We start from the raw sequence: 21,619 nt of genomic DNA, 5'->3' as shown, positions 1-21,619 counted from the left end.
TAGTCTCATTAGAGAGATGAATGAGGGGAACAAAATTTTAGAACTTCTTTCCAACAGATATCAAATGGTTAACCCTAAAATAATGGATTACTTATTGGGTTGACAAATATGAGTAGAAACAACCAAATCAAGTTACCGAAATAGCATGATATTACATTTTAATCTAATATTTTTAATTTTAATTTAATTTATAATATACATGAAACAAAATAATATAGGTGAATTTTCTTTTTAACTTGAAAGGGTCAAAATTTGTCCACTCCCGCATATTAAATAGATAGATAAATAAATATAAATAACTCCGTTAAATGTGAAATGGTTGAAGTATGTAGGGTGGAATATTCTATGTACTGCAAGCGGATGAAAAAGTTCAATCAAGAACGGACAATCATTCTTTACACCTCAGGGTAAGTTGCATAAAATGGCTGCATGTGCCGGCGGGAACCTTGTTTGGTGTATTGAGATCCGATTGCAAAGACAAAGGTTGGTGTATTGAGAGACTGAAGTTCCAGGCCTGATTTTGTGATGGAGTGTATCGCTTTTGTTTTTATGTAATTCATGCTCTATCCATCAAAATATACAGGCTTTTATTTTAACATAATTTAACAACATATTGTTAATATAATTAAAGTAATAAATTTTATTTTATATTTTCCTAAAATACTTTTCATTCATATTAATTCAATAAAAAAATAATTATTTTTATGAACTTTGATATTATATTTTTAATTTATTTGTCTTTAATTAAAATTAGATCTTTAAATCTTACAATTTGAAGATGACTCAATCAATATTATTTGTGTGACTTCATAAATTTAGCTCTGTTTGCCTAAGTTAATTAGCATCTGCTTATTTTATTGATATTTTCATTACAGGCTCTAAGGAAATTTGAAATTTTTATACCTCAGCAACTCTTTGGAGCTAACCAGAGTTCCAGACTTGTCTAGTGTTCCAAAGCTTGCGTTATTATTTTTGGACAGATGTAGAAGCTTGATTGAGATTCCTAGCAGCATTGGCGAGTTGAAATGTTTTAAAGAAATTTATGTCATTGGTTGCAAAGAACTGCGTAGTGTTCCACAAAGCATCTCAATCTGAAATCTCTTACAAACCTTGATATCTCAAATTGTTTGAATGTGTTAGAATTATAACTCAAAATCCTAGTGGGATTTAAAGAGACATTTTTCTAATTTGAATGGGAGAAATATTCCTCAATATGATAGAGAAATATTTCTTATATAAAGCAGAACTCTTATTTAGCGTTGTTTCTAAATTAAGTGGGATTCCTAATTAGATTAGAATTGAGGAAATTAACACTATAAATAGGAGAATAGTGAAAAGAGTTATTTGATTTTCAACTCATTAAATTAGGATTGAGAAAGGGATTCTTGTCTATTGGTGAGAGAGCTCTTGCCCATATAGTTGAAGACACCCTTTGTGGTATAGTGTTGTAATAGTAAATATATTGGGTTATATATTGATGTGGCCCAACCGCAAGTGCACGGGTCATACAAGTAATACAGTAAAGATATCGTTCCCACGAGGAGTTGTGTTAATGATTGAATTTTTGATATAAAAAGTTGAGTAAATTGAAATATTCTTAAAATTAAAGTAACAAATTGATGGGTATTTGAGTATGAAATCTATATGTGCAAAATTAATAATCTATCAAACAATGAATTAATTAAACTAAAATTGCATCAAATTAAAATAGGCAAGTTCAAAAATGGCAATATTCAAAATGGCAAGCAATTAAATTTGATTGGAAATTAACAATGATAAAAAGGCGATTCCGGAGTTCGGGGTTTCATATTCGAGCTATTTTGGGATTTTAAATTGGTTATCCAATCTCGTAGAACTTACGGGTTTTAAGGAGATTAATTCTTAAATCCTTTGAATACCCTTTCGAGTGGGACAAAGAGTGCCTTAATCAATCTAATTCTACTTTCGTGGACTTAGAGTTAATTAAGACCCATTAAGTTCTTTAATTAATCTGTGAATCCTCTTAATCCTTAGCCTATTTCTAGGTCTAAGTTAATTAAGTCCAATTTCTTGATTATCTATCACAGGGCCTTCTCCTTTCGGTGCCTCAACCATGGATTAAGAACATCACTTAATGGGATCCTACACTAAGCATGTCATTAAGCACACAAGAAATTAATAAAACTCATTAAGACCACAAAATATGGATTACCCAATCAAAATCCACAAAATATCTCAAATATTACAACCCTTACTCCAGAATCAAAATAAAACTACTCACTATCCATAATGCTTACAAGATATATTGAGTTTAAATGGAAATAAAGCTTTAATCTAAGCTAAGGAACAAGAAATTAAACACTAGAAATGTAGAAAAATGTAAGGAAAGAAAGAAATCTGCAAATCTTGGTTGAAAATGGTGTGGAAGGTGAAAGTGACTCTTCAAATTCTACCTCTCCTCTTCCTTTCCTTTTTCTGCTCCTTGTCTCCCTTTTTTTTTTTTCTCCCTTCTAAAATGGGAAATGGGACTATATATAACATTTTCTGACATGGAGCCCTAAAATAGTGTGTTCTAGGAGGGATTTTCTAAGGGAATCTTCTGCCAGTTCATTAATGAACTCTTTATGGGACTGCATAAGTGGACTGCATAAGTTATGCAGTCCCTTATGCAGTTTTCGGCTGGTTCTGGTTCACTTATGCGAAACTGCATGACTTGGTGCATAGGTTATGCACAATTCCGTGAGAGTGCATAAGGGAGGCGTGAATGTGCATAAGCTATGCAATCTCCTTATGCACATTTCGGCAGGTATTGGAACAGTGATTTTTCTCCTTATGCAGATCTGCATAGCTTATGCGGCAAGTTATGCACAATTTGGTCAATGCATATTTCAGCTTGAAAACTTGTTTTTGACATCTTTGGCTGTAGAAGTCACTCCTCAATGGCAAAATTTCTCTTCAGTCCTTCAAAAACACCATTTTTCCTACAAAACAAAGTAAAAAAATACAAATTAATCCAAAATCGACAATTATAAAAAACTAACTAATTAACTAATGGAATTAGCTAAAAATGACTAATAATCAAATAAAATGACTATGAAATTAGACCTAAATGACTATGCAAAATGTATGCATCAAATACCCCCAAACTCAAGCTTTTGCTTGTCCTCAAGCAAACTTTAAAATGTGATGCAAAGTTTTTAGGGGTGCCTTATCCAAAGAGCTATGAAAATTACCAATTGAAGTAACTTAACACACCTTCAGCCATACCAGCAATCCATATACCCATCCTTCAAAATGCAAAGAATTTAATGCTTATCCAAGCTTTCACCGCTTAGCCATCAAGTCAATTATCATTCAAAATCCCCAAACCAACCAATCAAAAGAGAGAGTCATGCTCAAAAGGAATTCTAGGACCATCAATAACCAAAGTGTCTCTATATGGAATGATGGAATTGAATGAATGAATGAATAATTTTCCAATCCCATAGGCAAATTCCCTACTCCCATCTCCACTAATATAGCAAGTACTATCAAGAGATCAAAGGTCTTTTTAGGGATGTAATGAGGCCATGGGGTTCAAAATGAGGCTAAGAAGAAAAAGGGGTAAAAAGGCTTCAAAGCATGAGAATATTTTCAATTTTGAAACATAAGGTACACTTCTTATTTTATTATATTTTTTTCTTTTTCTCTTTTTTTTTTTTATATATGGGAGAGAGAAATATACAATGAGGATTGTCAAGTGCTAGCATAATTTACAAAACACATAAAAATGGAGGGACATTTTGATTCTTTAAACTTGCATCTTGCATTTCCTTTTGATGATTGTCCCTAAAAATGCCACCCCCAAACTCATTTCTTTTAATACTTTAGGTGGATTTCTTTCAATTTGAATGACAATAATGAAAAGTACATATACTAGCACTTTTACAAGATGACAAGCATTTCTTCTCCCTTTTATTGTATTTTTTTTCTTTTTCTTTTTTTTTTTTAAATTTTTTATTTTTTTATGTACCTAATATTATGAATAATTATTCTCATGAAAAGGGTTGGAGTGTTTGGTTCATTGGCTAGGTAGTAATAAGGATTTCAAGAAAAATTAGGGATAAAAAGGCTCAAAGGGGTTTGCAATGGTCAATTTTAATTAGGAAAAGGGCCAAAGGGTTTAAAATGAGAAGGTTTAAATCAAAGAATGCCTAATCATCTCTCTTTTCAAGTACAAGCTGGTATTTCGCCTTGAAAGGTTTAGAAAATTTGTTCTAGGATTGGTGAGACATCATTTGACTACCTTATATCCAATAACTCCCTCTAAACACTTCCATCTCCAAATGACTAGTTGGGTGGCTTTTTGGCTAAGAAGATATAGGCAAGGGATAACACTTCAAAACTTCGCACCTCTTAGGAAACTTTCAATCCACAAACCCATCTAAAGGTAAGTCAAATCACTCTCATAGGCACATTTTCAATACTCAAGGGATTTGGCAAGAGATTTTAATGCATGATGCGTGATTCCTAAAAATGAGTAATGCAATAACTAAATGGAGGAAATCTATTTGTATGCAATATGTACAATTTCTAAGTGATGTATAATGTGTATGTAAATGATGTATAATGTGTGTGTAAATGTGTTATGTATATGTATGTAAGGATGTATATGTAAAATATTTACAATATATGTAAATGGAATGGGATGAGATGTTCCTATACTCAAAATGTGAAAAATGAAGCAAAAATCAAAATGTGCACAAAAATGAAGCAAAAATCAAAATGTGCACCCCCAAACTCAAAATTGGACATTGTCCTCAATGTCTCAAGCAATGCATTATCAAAACTCAAAGCAAATAGTAATTACCAGGAATTGTGAAATGTTAAGAGCAAAAAGAAGAGGTTACCTGGTATAGAGCAGATGAGAAGTCAAGAGATAATGGGAATGCATAAGAGGCTGCAAAGGTTATGCAGAGTAAAGTGCTGTCCAGATCAAGTGCATAAGTAGGGTGCATAAGCCGTGCGGTTCTGCATGAGTGGTAATAAGGGCTGCACAGGCTATGCAGGATATGTGCATGAGGGGATTGACAGCCTATGCAGTTCTGCATGATTGGCATAGAGGACTGCACAGGCTATGCAGAATATGTGCATGAGGATATTCATAGCCTGTGCAGTATATTCAAAAGCTGCTCCATGATGATGAGCAAGGGAAAATGTACAACCAGCAGTAGAAGCATGGAAATATATACAGAGTATGGACAAATATGTACAAAAGGGCAATAAGTGTAATGAAAATCAAAGAAAACTAATGTAATAGCTATCCAATAAAACTTCAAGAAAAACAGAATTGAAAACAAACTAATTCAAAACAGACAAACATAATTCAAAACAAACTACAATTGTTTGAACATATTTACAAAGAAAAAGTCCTACGAGTTTGAATAAAAGTAAAACAGCAACTAATCTAGTTCTATTGTTTTGCCCTTGTCCAAGGATGTTGCTAAGGGGCTGGTAGCTGCTGGTTGCTGTCGAAATGATGGTGCTGGAGGAGGTGATGGAGGTGGAGGTGGCATTCCCAGAAAAATCATGATTTGCTTCACCATCTCCTTCAATTCTTTTTGCTTGTCCCTGGTTTCCATGACAAGGTCAAATAGTTGATCATGACGATCCTTGAGTGTATCAAGACCAGTGTCAAGCTTCCTATCCACAAAATATATATCATCACTAAGCCTTTCAAGATAGGTGAATAAGGCTTTAGTGTTGAATGCAGGAGGGGCTGTGGATGAGGAAGGTTCAGCTGTAGGAGCTGTAATGGCAGAAGGCTCTTTGGGGTCTCTGTGCAGATTGAGGGGTGGGGAGGTTCGATGAGAGTCTTTGTGGGGTGATGGGAAAGGTTGGGCTTCTGGTTGTGCAATGGGCTCAGTTTCTGCTGCAGGTTGTGTAATGTCAGAATGTGGCAAACTGAACCCTGTTTTGGATAGGTGTGCAGTATCAAAATATAAGGTGTCCACAAGTGCTGGTATTGGGTGCTCTTCAGGATTAAAACCAAAATGCTTGGCTATAACTGTTATGAGTCCACCCAGGACAATGTCACCTATGGATTTAGTGGCAATATGCAACACATGCTCACAAAAGAAATAACCAGGAGAAACCTTGACCTTGTGAAAAGCACACCATAACATGAATAATTCAGATTTCCCCACAGCACCAGAACTAGTCCCTCTGCCCAAAATAGTGCTAGAAATCAGTCTATGAATGAACCTAAGTGCAGGGTCAAGTATTTGAGAGGTTTTTGATCTGCCAGCAGAAAAAGTCTGAGGTTGGTTTGTGATGATTGTCCAAAATTGAGCAGCATTCCAAATACCCTTGTTTGCTACCTCTATCCCTGTATATGGCACTCTAAATAGCCCATCAATTGCAAACCCAAGAATGCTATGAAATTGATCCAATGATAACTCTCTATTTTGCCCCAAACATCTAAATTTCATAGTTGGCTTAAAATCTACATCATGCAATTTCAGGGTGGCAGAGAATGAGGAAATAAACTCTAAAACTAAAGCTGGGTAAACAATTTCTTGTTTGTGCACAAATTCCATCCAACCCATTCCATCTAGATAGGCAACCACATTATCAAAAAAATCAAGTGACTGTAGAGAGTCCACAGAAATATACCTAGTGGGTTGCACCTTCCTTTCCTTAAGTCTCTTAAAGGCGGCCTTTTGAACTGCATTAGGAAGAGGCCAAGGTAGTTTTGATACCAGTGAAACTGCTGACATTTGCTTTTTGCTGGAGGAGGGTGATTTGGCTTGTGTGGAGGCTGAACTTTTGGGGTTTTTGGGTGGTGGTTCTGAAAATGGGGTAGGTGGTTCTTTGCGTTTAGATAGAGGAGGTACAGAAGCAATGGGTCGCGTAGATTTCGACCGAATTTTCCTCTTGTAGGTGGTTGTGGGGGGTGGTGAGGGTGTCGCTTGTGGAGGGGAATCGGGATTGGGAGGTAGCGTTGACAATGGCGACACCTGGAGAGGGGAAGTTTGAGGGGAATGGGGAGGTGACTCCATGGGTTCCCGATAGTGAGGATGGAGAAGATGAGGGCGGAAATGAAAATGCAGGGGGAAGTTAGGGTTTATCCGTCGAAAATACGAGTGAAGAAGAAGGGGTATGTCGGAATTGAGGTCGTGGGGAAAAGGGGTGAGCAGGGATATCGGGAGATGGAGGTGGGAAAAGAAAATTGCCGAAAAGAAGTTTTAAACTGGACTTATATAAAACTGCATAAGGAGAAAGTGAATGTGCATAGCTTATGCATCCTGCTTATGCACCTCTCGGCGAGTTTTGGAGTTCAGAAAATGTGGTCATGCAGTTGTGCATAAGCTATGCACTCTGCTTATGCTCCTCTCGGCAGATTTTTAAATTCAGAGTTGATGGTTATGCAGAAGTGCATAGGCTATGCACCTTGCTTATGCACCTCTCGGCAAGTTTTGGGATTTTGGGTTGGTGGTCATGCAGTTGTGCATAAGCTATGCACTATGCTTATGCACCCCTCGGTGAGTTTTGAAATTCAGAATGTGAGGTCATGCAGAAGTGCATAAGTTATGCACTCTGCTATGCACCCCTCGGCAAGTTTTGATTTTTGGAGTTTCTGGTTATGCAGAAGTGCATAAGTCATGCACCTTCCTTATGCAGACTTCGGCAGAGAGAGAAAATGCAGAATTTGAAGTTATGCAAATGTGCATAAGTCATGCACTCTGCTTATGCAGGTTTTGAAAGATATGAAATTTGACAAAATTAGGCTATGCAGAGTTGCATAAGCTATGCACTCTTCTTATGCAGTTTGCAACAGGGATGAAAATAGCAAGAATTGTGGTTATGCAAGAGTGCATAAGCTATGCAGTTGCTTATGCATAATTCAACAAGATTGAGATTGTAATGGAAAATGATTTGCAAGTGTGAAAAATACCCTAGAATGAAGAAATATAATTCCATGAAGCATAAACCATGAGAAATTTTCACCAAAAACACACCAATATATACAAAGTTCATAAAGAATGCATCACACAAGCTTGTAGAAGATGGATCCTGCATAAAAGGCATTTGTGACCTATGCCATTTTGACTCAAATTCTGCAAATCAACATTTAGCACATTAAAACTCAATAAAATCTGCATAAAGTTGCATCTATTCACAAATGATGAACTCCCCAAGTCATGCCAAGAAAATGCAGCATGTCCATCTTAAATCTCACACCCCAAATAAACTCATAACTGCAAAAATGACTCACTTACCACCATATTAACATTAAAAGCACATATACTTAAAAGTTACACACCCAACCTCACCAAGAACATAAGCCATCTACTGCAGACACCCTCTTTGCTGCAGAATGTCATTTTTTCTCTGCATAAACCAGATAGTAGCTCCTGCACAGGTTATGCAGCAAAAATCAATCAATTTTTGGGAGAGTTTGAAAGACAAAATTTTCAAGTTAAGAATCACTCCCCAGCAGTTCACCAACCTTCCTCCATTGAAATACATCTACAAGGGACAAAATTCAACAATGTCAAAAATTGAATTTGAGGAGATTCAAGATAAAAACAAAAGTAATGAAAGTGAAAGTAAATCAGCAAAAGCAAAATAAAAGGACTTGGGATGCCTCCCAAGAGGGCTAATTTATAGTCCTTAGCTGGACTTTTCATGAATTTCACTGAAAAGAGGTGAGGGATTAGAGAGCTTATAACAGCTTGCTCCCTTTATTGGGTCTCCAGTTATGTAATGTTTCAATCTATGCCCATTGACCTTAAAATTCCCAGATTTTTCACTCCAAATTTCAATTGCTCCATAAGGGAAAACCTTAGAAACTCTATATGGACCAGTCCACCTTGATTTAAGTTTTCCAGGGGACAATTTCAATCTTGAGTTGAACAATAAAACTAAATCACCCTCTTTGAATTCCTTTTTTCTAAGATGCTTATCATGCCAGACTTTGGTTCTTTCTTTGTAAATACGGGCACTTTCATAAGCATCCATCCTCAGTTCTTCAAGCTCATTAAGTTGCAATAGTCTCTTTTCACCAGCTTGCCTAAGATCAAAATGCAAGGTCTGAATGCCCCAATATGCTCTATGTTCTAGCTCCACAGGTAAATGGCAAGACTTACCATACACCAACCTAAAGGGAGTAGTTCCTATAGGGGTTTTGTAAGCAGTCCTATATGCCCATAAAGCATCATCTAGTTTGATAGACCAATCTTTCCGAGAATTGTTCACTGTTTTCTCCAAAATATGCTTAAGTTCTCTGTTAGAAATTTTAACTTGTCCTGAAGTTTGAGGGTGATATGGGGTAGCTATCTTGTGCACTACACCATACTTCCTCATTAAGCTCTCAAATTGCTTATTGTAAAAATGTGAACCACCATCACTAATTATAGCCCTAGGAGCTCCAAATCTGCTCAAAACAAATTTCTTCAAAAATTTCACTACCACTCTAGCATCATTAGTTGAAGTTGCAATAGCTTCCACCCACTTTGACACATAGTCAACTCCAACTAGGATGTATCTATTACCAAATGAAGGAGGAAATGGCCCCATAAAATCTATTCCCCAAACATCGAATAATTCCACTTCAAGAATATCATTTAGGGGCATTTGATCTCTTTTTGACAAATTTCCACTCCTTTGGCATTTATCACATTCCAACACAAATTTCCTCACATCCTTAAAAAGATTTGGCCAAAAGAAACCAGCTTGCAAAATTTTACTAGCTGTTTTAGAGATTCCAAAATGTCCTCCATAATCAGAAGCATGGCAATGATGCATAATACTCTGTGTCTCATCATCAGGAATACATCTCCTTATTAAATCATCACAGCATCTCCTAAAGAGTAAAGGATCATCCCATCTATAAAATTTCACCTCATGCAAAAACTTTTTCTTTTGTTGCCATGTCATTCCTAGAGGTAAAACTCCACAAGATAGATAATTCACAAAGTCTGCATACCAAGGTAGTTTAGCAACAAGAGAGAAAAGTTGTTCATCCAAGAAAAACTCATCAATAAGGATTTCATCCAATTCTTCACCATCCAATTTCAACCTACTAAGATTATCAGCAACTACATTTTCAGCTCCCTTCTTATCTCTAATCTCCAAATCAAACTCTTATAGCATCAGAATCCACCTAATGAGCCTAGGTTTAGCCTCCTTTTTACAGAGCAAATACCTGATGGCTGCATGATCTGAAAATATAATCACTTTTGAGTCAATAATGTAAGGTCTGAACTTTTCTAATGCAAAGACAATTGCTAAAAATTCCTTTTCAGTTGTTGCATAATTTGTTTGAGCCTCATCCAGTGTTCTACTAGCATAATAAATAGCATAAGCCTTTTTGTCCTTTCTTTGACCAAGAACAGCTCCAATTGCATAGTTGCTAGCATCACACATAATTTCAAAAGGTAGGCTCCAATCAGGTGGTTGCATGATTGGTGCAGTGATAAGAGCTTGCTTCAACCTGCAAAAGGCATCCAAACACTCTTGGTCAAATACAAATGGTGTGTCATTACTTAACAAATTAGACAAAGGTTTGGCTATTTTAGAAAAATCCTTGATAAAGCGTCTGTAGAACCCGGCATGTCCTAGGAGACTTCGAATTCCCTTGACATTGGTAGGAGAAGCCATCTTCTCTATCACTTCAACCTTGGCTTTATCAACCTCTATTCCTCTGTTAGATACCAAATGTCCAAGCACTATCCCTTCCTGAACCATGAAGTGACACTTTTCCCAGTTTAACACAAGGTCAGTATCTGCACATCGCTGCAAAACTTTAGAAAGGTTAGCCAAGCATATGTCAAATGAAGATCCATAAACAGAAAAATCGTCCATAAAAACCTCCATTATGTCTTCAATGAAATCTGAGAAGATTGCCATCATGCACCTTTGAAAAGTGGCTGGTGCATTACACAACCCAAATGGCATCCTCCTATAAGCAAAGGTTCCATATGGGCAGGTAAAAGTGGTTTTCTCTTGATCATTTGAATGGATAGGGATTTGAAAAAAACCTGAGTATCCATCTAAATAGCAAAAATAAGAATGCCTAGCCAATCTTTCTAACATCTGATCAATGAAGGGAAGTGGAAAATGATCTTTTCTAGTGGCAACATTTAATTTTCTGTAATCTATGCACATTCGCCAACTAGTCACTGTTCTGGTGGGAATTAATTCATTATTTTCATTTTTGACCACTGTCATTCCACCCTTTTTTGGGACAACATGTACTGGGCTCACCCAAGTACTGTCTGAGATAGGATATATGATCCCTGCATCAAGCAACTTCAAAATTTCCTTTTTAACAACTTCTTTCATATTTGGGTTCAACCTCCTCTGATGTTCAATAGATGGCTTACAATTTTCTTCCAAACTGATTCTATGCATGCAAAAGTGTGGGCTTATTCCCTTAATGTCATCTATGGTGTATCCTAAAACTTTTCTGAATTGCCTCAACACTCTTAACAACTTATCAGCCTCTAAGGTACTCAAGTTTGCATTTACAATTACTGGATAAGTGTTATTGGTGCCAAGAAATTCATACCTGAGCTGAGAAGGAAGTTGCTTAAGTTCTACCTTAGGTGCATCTTCTTCCTTGAATGATGGTTGCTTAAATTTGACTTTTTCCTTTTGTGTGAGTTGAAAAACTGGAGCAGAAATGAATGGTGGACTACCCTCTAAGTGTTGAGCATATGCAGCCACATGAGGGTTGTCACAGTCTATGCCTTCTCCATGAACCAAGCAGTTTTCAAGTGGATCTTCTGGATATTTCTTTCTGAAGTGTTCTTCAACCAGCTCATCAATAATATCAACTCTCAAGCAAGTATTAGCTTCAGAATGATGCTTCTTCATAGTGTTATTAATGTTGAAAACCAATTGCTCTTCACCAACTCTAAGAGTCAATTTTTCTCCCTTAACATCAATTAATGCTCCTGCTGTAGCTAGAAAGGGTCTTCTCAAGATAATTGGAATATTAGAATCCTCCTCCATGTCCAAGATGACAAAGTCAATAGGTATGTAGAACTTCCCAACCTTCAGAGGCACATTCTCCAAAATCCCTTCAGGATACTTAATTGATCTGTCAGCTAACTGAAGAGAAATGTGGGTTGGTTTTAGATCTCCCATGTTGAGCTTCTCATAAATGGAGAGGGGCATGAGGCTAACACTAGCCCCTAAATCACATAAAGCTTTTGTAGAACATGATTCCCCAATATGGCATGGAATTGAAAAACTCCCTGGATCCTTGAGCTTTGGAGGAAGTTTCCTTTGAAGGATAGCACTACATTCTTCTGTCAAAGCTACAGTTTCATGATCTTCAAGTTTCCTCTTGTTTGAGAGAATTTCTTTCAAGAATTTTGCATAAGAGGGCATTTGTGAAAGAGCATCAACAAAAGGCACATTTATGTATAGCTTCTTCAAAACCTCTAAGAACTTCCCAAATTGCTTATCAAGCTTGGCTTTGTGAAATCTTTGTGGGAAAGGAAGTTGTGGCTTGTAGGGCTCAGGAGGTATATATTTCTCTTCCTTTTCTTCAATTTCCTCTTTACATTTTTCTGCACTCTCTTGTTTTTTGCTCTCATCAGTTTCTTTCTCATTTTCTCTCTTCTCGCTATTTTCACTCTTCTCATCATTTACAACTTTCCCACTTCTTAAAGTAATAGCTTGACACTGCTCTCTTGGGTTTTCTGGTTGACTTGGAAGTTTTCCAAAAGACTTGGTACTTGAAGAAGATGCTTGTTGTGCAATCTGATTTTCCAGCATTCTGTTATGTGTTTGCATCTGTTCTAGCCTTGCTTTCATCTCTCTCATCTCCTCATCATGCTTGTTTTGGTTAGCAAGAATCTGTTGCAATAAAGCTTCAGTGGTAGAACTTTGTTCTTGCTGTTTTGGTGGAGGATTCATATTTTTCTACTGAAAATTAGGCAATGGTTGCCTATTTTGCTGATATGGAATTCCTTATTGCTGTTGTGGTTGAAAATTCTGATTTGGAGCTTGATTTTGCTGATTTCCCCATGAAAAGTTGGGATGATTCCTCCAATTTGGATTATAAGTTTGAGAATAAGAATTCCCCATTTGCTTGTTTCCATAATTACCAACATATGCTGCTTGTTCTCCATAATCTACTCCACAGCTGGTAGTTCCTTCTGCATAAGCAACTTGTTGTGAACTTCCAGATGATGATGATGAACTAACCAACATGCTCAAATCTTCCATCTTCTTAGCCAAAACATTAGTAAGTGCATCAAACTTTGCATTAATCATGTTGAATGGATCAAGATCATACATTCCAGCAGCTTGTCTCCTCTGAGTTGGAGCTGGTCCTCTTGGACTACTCCAAAGATGAGTATTCTTTGCAATTTTCTCCAGTAGCTCATAAGCTTCATCTTCATGCTTCATAATAAATTCTCCTCCTGTTTGAGCATCAATAATTCCTCTGATTGCAGGAGTAACATTTGTGTAAAAATTCTGGTTTATCATCCATTTCGGAATGGCATGATGTGGGCATTGTCTCTCTAATTCCTTCCATCTCATCCATGATTCATAAAGAGTTTCATCTTCTCTTGGTCTGAAAGCTGTCATTTGATTCCTCAATTCTTGAGTTTTTCCAGGTGGAAAATATTGTGCAAGAAATGCATCAGTGAGTTGCTCCCAATTTGTAATGGAGTTGTGAGGTAAAGAATCAAGCCAATCCAATGCTCTATCTTTCAAAGAGAATGGGAATAGCTTCAATCTTGCTGCATCATCAGACACTCCAGGTTGTTTTTGCATATCACAAATCATAGCAAACTTCTTCAGATGTGTGTGTGGATTTTCAGAAGGATGTCCCCCAAATTGAGAATTTTGAATCATTTGAAGAATTCCAAAATCCATCTTGTAGCTATTTGCATCAATTCTTGGTCTTGCTATGCTCTCTCTCAGGTCATCAAAACGAGGAAAAGCATGATCCATCATACTTCCCCTGGGCAAATTAGCATTTACAACTTCTTCACCATGGGCTGCATTTTCATTTTTTCGATCATTTCCAGCATTACCAACACCAATTCTAATTCTTTCATCAGCCATGTCTGCTTCTAATTCAGTTTCTCTCAAAGCTTATTTTCTTCTTCTGGTTTCTTTCTTGTTGGCTTTACAAAATTTCTCAATTTCAGGATTGAACAATAAGGATGTGTCACTTGTGCTTCTAGCTCTTCTCATAAAAGGTTAAAAGTACCTGAAAAAGAACAAACAAACACAAAATGAAAAGATAACAAAAATAAAACTAAAAACAACTAAAATAATCAAGAATTCAATCTTAAACAAACAACTCCCTGGCGACGGCGCCAAAAACTTGATGTGGCCCAACCGCAATTGCACGGGTCGTACAAGTAATACAGTAAAGATATCGTTCCCACGAGGAGTTGTGTTAATGATTGAATTTTTGATATAAAAAGTTGAGTAAATTGAAATATTCTTAAAATTAAAGTAACAAATTGATGGGTATTTGAGTATGAAATCTATATGTGCAAAATTAATAATCTATCAAACAATGAATTAATTAAACTAAAATTGCATCAAATTAAAATAGGCAAGTTCAAAAATGGCAATATTCAAAATGGCAAGCAATTAAATTTGATTGGAAATTAACAATGATAAAAAGGCGATTCCGGAGTTCGGGGTTTCATATTCGAGCTATTTTGGGATTTTAAATTGGTTATCCAATCTCGTAGAACTTACGGGTTTTAAGGAGATTAATTCTTAAATCCTTTGAATACCCTTTCGAGTGGGACAAAGAGTGCCTTAATCAATCTAATCCTACTTTCGTGGACTTAGAGTTAATTAAGACCCATTAAGTTCTTTAATTAATCTGTGAATCCTCTTAATCCTTAGCCTATTTCTAGGTCTAAGTTAATTAAGTCCAATTTCTTGATTATCTATCACAGGGCCTTCTCCTTTCGGTGCCTCAACCATGGATTAAGAACATCACTTAATGGGATCCTACACTAAGCATGTCATTAAGCACACAAGAAATTAATAAAACTCATTAAGACCACAAAATATGGATTACCCAATCAAAATCCACAAAATATCTCAAATATTACAACCCTTACTCCAGAATCAAAATAAAACTACTCACTATCCATAATGCTTACAAGATATATTGAGTTTAAATGGAAATAAAGCTTTAATCTAAGCTAAGGAACAAGAAATTAAACACTAGAAATGTAGAAAAATGTAAGGAAAGAAAGAAATCTGCAAATCTTGGTTGAAAATGGTGTGGAAGGTGAAAGTGACTCTTCAAATTCTGCCTCTCCTCTTCCTTTCCTTTTTCTGCTCCTTGTCTCCCTTTTTTTTTTTCTCCCTTCTAAAATGGGAAATGGGACTATATATAACATTTTCTGACATGGAGCCCTAAAATAGTGTGTTCTAGGAGGGATTTTCTGAGGGAATCTTCTGCCAGCTCATTAATGAACTCTTTATGGGACTGCATAAGTGGACTGCATAAGTTATGCAGTCCCTTATGCAGTTTTCGGCTGGTTTTGGTTCACTTATGCGAAACTGCATGACTTGGTGCATAGGTTATGCACAATTCCGTGAGAGTGCATAAGGGAGGCGTGAATGTGCATAAGCTATGCAGTCTCCTTATGCACATTTCGGCAGGTATTGGAACAGTGATTTTTCTCCTTATGCAGATCTGCATAGCTTATGCGGCAAGTTATGCACAATTTGGTCAATGCATATTTCAGCTTGAAAACTTGTTTTTGACATCTTTGGCTATAGAAGTCACTCCTCAATGGCAAAATTTCTCTTCAGTCCTTCAAAAACACCATTTTCCCTACAAAACAAAGTAAAAAAATACAAATTAATCTAAAATCGACAATTATGAAAAACTAACTAATTAACTAATGGAATTAGCTAAAAATGACTAATAATCAAATAAAATGACTATGAAATTAGACCTAAATGACTATGCAAAATGTATGCATCATATATAGAGGAGATTGAGAGGAGCTAACTAATATATTTATTATGAGCAATTTGATGTAGTATGGGTTCTCTTAGGTGTAATTACATTCATGGGTAGTATAGCTTTGAGCTCCTAAATTGATGATTATTTATTGATGATAGTGAAAAATGGTATGCCCGTGGATGTAACCCTATGTTGAGAGGATAAACCACATAAATATTGATATTTTGTATGTTTACTTTATTTCTTTGCAATTTACACGCTTCTGTAGTGCACAACAATTGATATCAGAGCCATGGGAATGATCTTGGTGAGTTTGGTTGAAAGTGGAGCGGCTGCGACATATAGAAAGTTGCGCATGCAACAATAGTGATGATGGAGAGTTGAATTTAAAGTGGAGCTCTTGATGCAAAATCAAGAAAGTTGATGTGATGATTTTCTGAAGAAAGAAACAAGTTACACCCAAGATGAAGATTAGAGAGATTGATAATTTGAAGGATTCAAGCTCAAGCATGGAATGTGATAATTGAAAGCACCCAAGAATTAGAGGTATATAATGGTTTATGGATTTTGAGTCAATGTAGAGATTGTTAGAATTATGACTCAAGTCTCAACATCCTAGTGGGATTTGGAGAGACCTTAATATTTCTCAATAGTATAGAGAAATTTTTCCTATATAAAGTAGAACTCTTATTTTAGTATTATTCCTAAATTGAGTGAGACTCCTAATTAGATTAGGATTGAAGAAATTAATACTATAAATAGAAGAATGGTGGAAAGGATTATTTGGCTTTTAACTCATAGAGTGAGGCTATTGCCCATTGTAAAAAGGAGTCTTGCCAATTGCTGCAGATTTAGCTCTACCCAATGATGAGGGGCTTTTGCCCATTGCAATAAAAAGAGGCTTTGGCCTATGGTAGAGAAAGGACATAGAATTCAAGAGAAATGGATTATTATCCATTGATGAGAGGGCTTTTGCCCATATAGTTAAAGACACAATTTGTGGTGTAGTGTTATAATAGACAATTGGTATCAGAGCCATGAGAATGATTTTGGTAAGTTTGATTGAAGGTGGAGATACTGCGACATGTAGAAGGTCGCACATGCAACAATAGTGACGGTGGAGAGTTGAATTTAAGGTGGAGCTTTTGATGCAAAAACAAGAAAGTTGATGCCGCGAAGGTTTTTTGAAAAAAGAAGCAAGTTACACCCAAGATAAAGATTGAAGAGATTGATAATTTGAAGGGTTTAAGCTCAAGCATAAATATGTGATGATTGAAAGCAACCGAGAATTGGAGGTATGCAATAGTTCATAGATTTTGAGTTAAGGTAAAGATTGTTAGAATTATGACTCAAAATCCCAGTGGGATTTAAAAAGACCTTTTCCTAATTTAAGTGGGAGAAATATTTCTCAATAAGATAAAGGAATATTTCCTATATAAAGCAGAACTCTTATTTTAATGTTATTCCTAAATTAAGTGGAACTTCTAATTAGATTAGGATTGAGCGAATTAATACTATAAATAGGAGAAGAGTGGAAAGTGCTATTAGGCTTTCAACTTATAGAGTGAGGCTATTGGCCATTATAAAGAGAAGTCTTGCCAATTGTTGAGGATTTAGCTCTGCCCAATGATGAGGAGCTTTTGGCCATTGTAGTGAAAAGACGCTTGAGCCTATGGTAGAAAAAAGATATAGAATTTAAGAGGAAAGGATTTTTGTCCATTGGTGAGAGGGCTTTGCCTATATAGTTGAAGACACTCTTTATGGTGTAGTATTGTAATAGTAAATATATTTGGTTATACTCAGAGGAGACTAAAAGGGATTAACTAATGTATTTACTATGAACAGTTTGGTGTAGTATGGGTTCTCTTGGGTATAATTGGGTTTATGGGTAGTATAGCTTTGAGCTTGTAAATTGATGATTATTTTATTATTGAATTTCATTTATTGAATTTCACTTATTGCTCGATGAGCAATGAATTCTAAAGTCTTTGTTGCATTTATCTCCTTCATTTTTTCCATCTATCTGTGTGAGCAACAAAATTGAAAAGAAATTCAATTCGAGGACTAGAGAAGTGAAGTTCTAGCAAACACACAGAGGACAAGAACTAGAGAAGCAATACAAGCAAGCAAATAATGCAAACCAAGACATTGTGGCTTTGCATTAAAAACAATTGCTCACTCACTAGTTAGTAGTCTGCAGCTCGGTTGGTTAGACGCAGAACTTGAATTTAAAGCAGATATTAAATTGCGGATCCCAAGGATTCCTTTTAGTTTACCTCTCGGTTTTATCTGGGCATGAAAATTCCCACCAACCTATTTCTTAAAGCTTTATATGGCTGCCCTTATATTAAAAGTTTCATTAATTCGAATGCTTAATTTTTTTGATTATTTGCTTTTAACTGAATTTCTAAACGAAAATCATAAATATAAATTTAATATTCCTGATTTAAAATAATCTTATTTCATCATGAAATACTTATTTTTGAAGACTAATTAATTAAGTTTTTGATTTAGATAAAATTTACAGCCTCTTGGAAATTTGAAACTGATGGACCTCAGGCACTCTAAGGACTTGATCAGAATTTCAGACTTATCTAATGCCGCAAATATAGAATTAAAGAGATTGTAGCAAACAAACTCACAGCTTCAGGCTTCAAAACTTTCAATTTCTTCTCTCTGTTGACCGTCCGTCGACTACAATTGTGATTACAGAAGGGCTTATCGACGGCTGGAGGAAGTGAGTAAGAGGCGAGGAAGTCCGATTGACGCCGGGGATGTCATGGTTGGCAAGGGAGAGTTGCTGTCCGCCTTCTTCTCCCCTTTATTTTCGCATCCTTGGTGAAAAGAAACAATGAAACAAGGCTGAATTCGAGGCAAGGAAGGGTTTCTAACTAACTACAGCTGTAACTAACCTGTTGTTGATTGTTAGATCTGTTGAGAAACGCGGGAATCCATCTCTTGCTCTGCTTTAGATCTTTCCAGCACGCACCGTTTTACTTATGCTTCTCCGCACCGTTTCTTCATTTTGCTTTGTCCGCTTAGTTCTTTTCTTTTACGTCCATTCATTTTCTATATGCTGCGTTGCATAATAAATACTTATCATTAATCCATTAGTTTTGTTTCTTAGAATTTTTGTTAAATTTGAAGCATTCTGAGTATGCATAATGATATATAGAAAATTCATTTTTCATATGCATTTAAAAGTAAATTTTAGTATTTTTTTTATTTATATTTATCTTTATTCCTTTTCTTGTTCTTCAAATTTTTTTCTCTCCGCTAATAGAGACATTTTGCACATTATTACATTTTTCTTTGGATACAAGTAAGAGTGGAAATCATCCAAAGAGAAACAACCAAGTCAAGTTACCGAAATAGCACAATATTACATTTAATCTAATATTTTTAATTTTAATTTATAATAAACATGAAATGAATAATATGGGTGAATTTTCTTTTTAATTTGAATGGGTCAAAATTTGTCCACTATCATTTAATAAATAAGTAAATATAAAATATTCTAATAAATGTGAAACGGTTGAAATATATAGGGTGGAATACTCTATGCAATGCAGGCGGAAGAAAAAGTTCAATCAAGAATGGACAATCGTTGTATAAAATGGCTCCATGTGCCGGCAGGGACCTTGTTTTGGCGTGTTGAGATCCGATTGCAAAGACAAAAGTTGGTGTATTGAGAGACTTGCCCCCAACAAGTCAAGTCATCAACTGTCTTTAATACAAAGTTAGCTTCCTAGAAATTGCATAGTATTTCAAGTATTTTGTTGCCTTTTTTTTTGGGTAATTACTGAAACAAGCCATAGCTTTTGGTAATTACTGAAACAAGCCAACAATAATATGTTCCTTCTGGGAAGGTGCTTCCAATCATGCTGTATGCCTATAAATTTTTTATTGCGTCAAAGCAGTTTTCCACACGCAAAAAATATACATCTCTGGTATTTGTTTTGTTAATTACCTTGTTCAAACTCAGTTCTCACGGGAAACATTGTTCAAACTCTGCTTGCACAACAGCCTTCCACTTCTTCTACTCCTCCAGACATGGCTTCTACTTCTTCTACTCCTCCAGATCAGTGCAAGAAATGGGATGCTTTCATTAGTTTTAGAGGCAAAGATATACGTAAGGATTTTCTCTCCCATCTCTTGAAAGCTTTGTTTGGAAAACAAATCAAAGCCTTCTTGGATGAAAACCTTGATAAAGGAAAAGAGATATCAAGTTCTCTCTTCGAAACAATTGAAGAATCATACATCTCAGTGGTGATATTCTCTGAAAATTATGCAGAGTCTCCATGGTGCTTAGATGAGCTCGTGAAGATACTTCAATGCAAGAAAACATTAGGACAAATAGTCCTACCAGTTTTTTATCGTGTAGATCCAACTGATATTCAAGAGCTGAGAGGGAATTTTGGAGAGGCATTCTCTCAAGCGCAGCATGGAGAAGAAGTAAAAAAGGTGGAGGAATGGGGCCATGCTTTGAAAGAAATCAGCAACTTAGCAGGATGGGACTCACAGTCACGGAATATCAAGTAAGTTTATTATTTTTTTAACGTTTTTATTTTAATTATTATTATTATTATTATTATTATTATTATTATTATTATTATTATAAATTAGAGATAACTTTAGTCCTAATTGGATACATGATGAATGGCGGTTTTTTCTTTTGTTTTTGGGTGTAAACAAATTGCTAAAAGTTAATCTAAATATATATAATGGTGAATTTGATAATAAATCACTTAATTATTAATTTATAATTATTTTTTATTTATATAAATGAAATAATCAAACTCGAGACATCCTCACCTCTTACATTGTTAAAAGTCTAAGAAAATTAACTAGACTACCCTTATTTGGCATATGTTAAGATGATTGATTATGATATTACACCATATTTATCATAGTTTTTAACATGTGTCCTCAACATATAATATATGAATTTTTAAGAATATTTGTGTTTTACCTTTATATTGAGGGTGTTATTTTAATTCATGTATCATAAATACTTGATTATATGCATAGATACTTTAACCTTTTTATATATATATATAGATGAAAGAAATATCAATATATAATGACAAACTGACTTAAAAAATCTAAATATTTGTATTTATTTTTTTATCTAAATTTTTTAATTTTAGACAATTAAATCAAACCTTTCAAGACTAAAGAAATTTTATTTGGCACTCAAATTTTATCCCCGAATTGTAACGAGAAAATTACAATTTAGTTTTTGAAATTTGATAAAATGAAGTTTAAATTAAGGGAATAAATTGTAAGTTTTACCAAATTTCAAGATGAAATTGCGTAGTTTTGAAAATATAAGGACTAAATTGTAAGGTTTTGCCAAATCTTGAGGATAAAATTGTAATTTATTAAATTTTAATTTGAGTGTTCAATAATTTTTTATTTAAAAAAATTTAATTTAATCATTTAAAATTAATAATTTTGGATAGAATGAGTAACAAATTCAAATGTTAGATTTTTTTTTTAATTCAATAACCAATAAATTAAAGAATATGCCATTTGGCTAAATATTAACGTTTCCTTATTAAACGAGAAAATGAAATGCTAATTCCAAAATCAAAAGGAAACAGCATTTTGTGGTGCACATTGTCAGTTTGTCATATTCTAAGAATAATATGGCAAAAATTGGGCATATAATTAAATAAA

General features: G+C 35.1%; 2 protein-coding genes and 1 non-coding gene across 7 annotated transcripts in view; all 3 read left to right on the top strand.

Moving 5' to 3' along the window:
* Positions 1-18,817, top strand: part of LOC131172692 (disease resistance protein RML1A-like) — a 46,010-nt gene extending 27,193 nt beyond the window's left edge. Inside the window, exon 11 of the mRNA XM_058134202.1 lies at positions 18,650-18,817. The gene's annotated coding sequence lies outside the window, so the exon portion shown is untranslated. The remainder of the gene's footprint in view (positions 1-18,649) is intronic.
* The window catches only part of LOC131172662 (disease resistance protein RUN1-like), a 52,962-nt gene that overhangs the window by 8,151 nt on the left and 23,192 nt on the right, over positions 1-21,619 (top strand). Inside the window, exon 1 of one of the 5 annotated variants that reach the window (XM_058134110.1) lies at positions 19,871-20,475. The exons of the other annotated variants lie outside the window; for them this stretch is intronic. Within the exon in view, the coding sequence (XP_057990093.1) occupies positions 19,991-20,475 (485 nt within the window). The 5' untranslated portion in view covers positions 19,871-19,990. Of the gene's footprint in view, positions 1-19,870; positions 20,476-21,619 lie in introns of those variants that run through there. 5 annotated transcript variants of the gene reach the window in all.
* On the top strand, positions 13,478-13,584 carry LOC131173520 (small nucleolar RNA R71). Its single transcript, XR_009143836.1, has one exon. It is a non-coding gene; the product is annotated as a small nucleolar RNA R71 (small nucleolar RNA).

The sequence above is a fragment of the Hevea brasiliensis genome, chromosome 14 (assembly GCF_030052815.1).
Source record: "Hevea brasiliensis isolate MT/VB/25A 57/8 chromosome 14, ASM3005281v1, whole genome shotgun sequence".
NCBI classification, from domain to species: Eukaryota; Viridiplantae; Streptophyta; class Magnoliopsida; order Malpighiales; family Euphorbiaceae; genus Hevea; species Hevea brasiliensis.
Note: the sequence above shows the minus strand (reverse complement) of the source record. Positions and strands in the feature narration are given on the sequence as shown.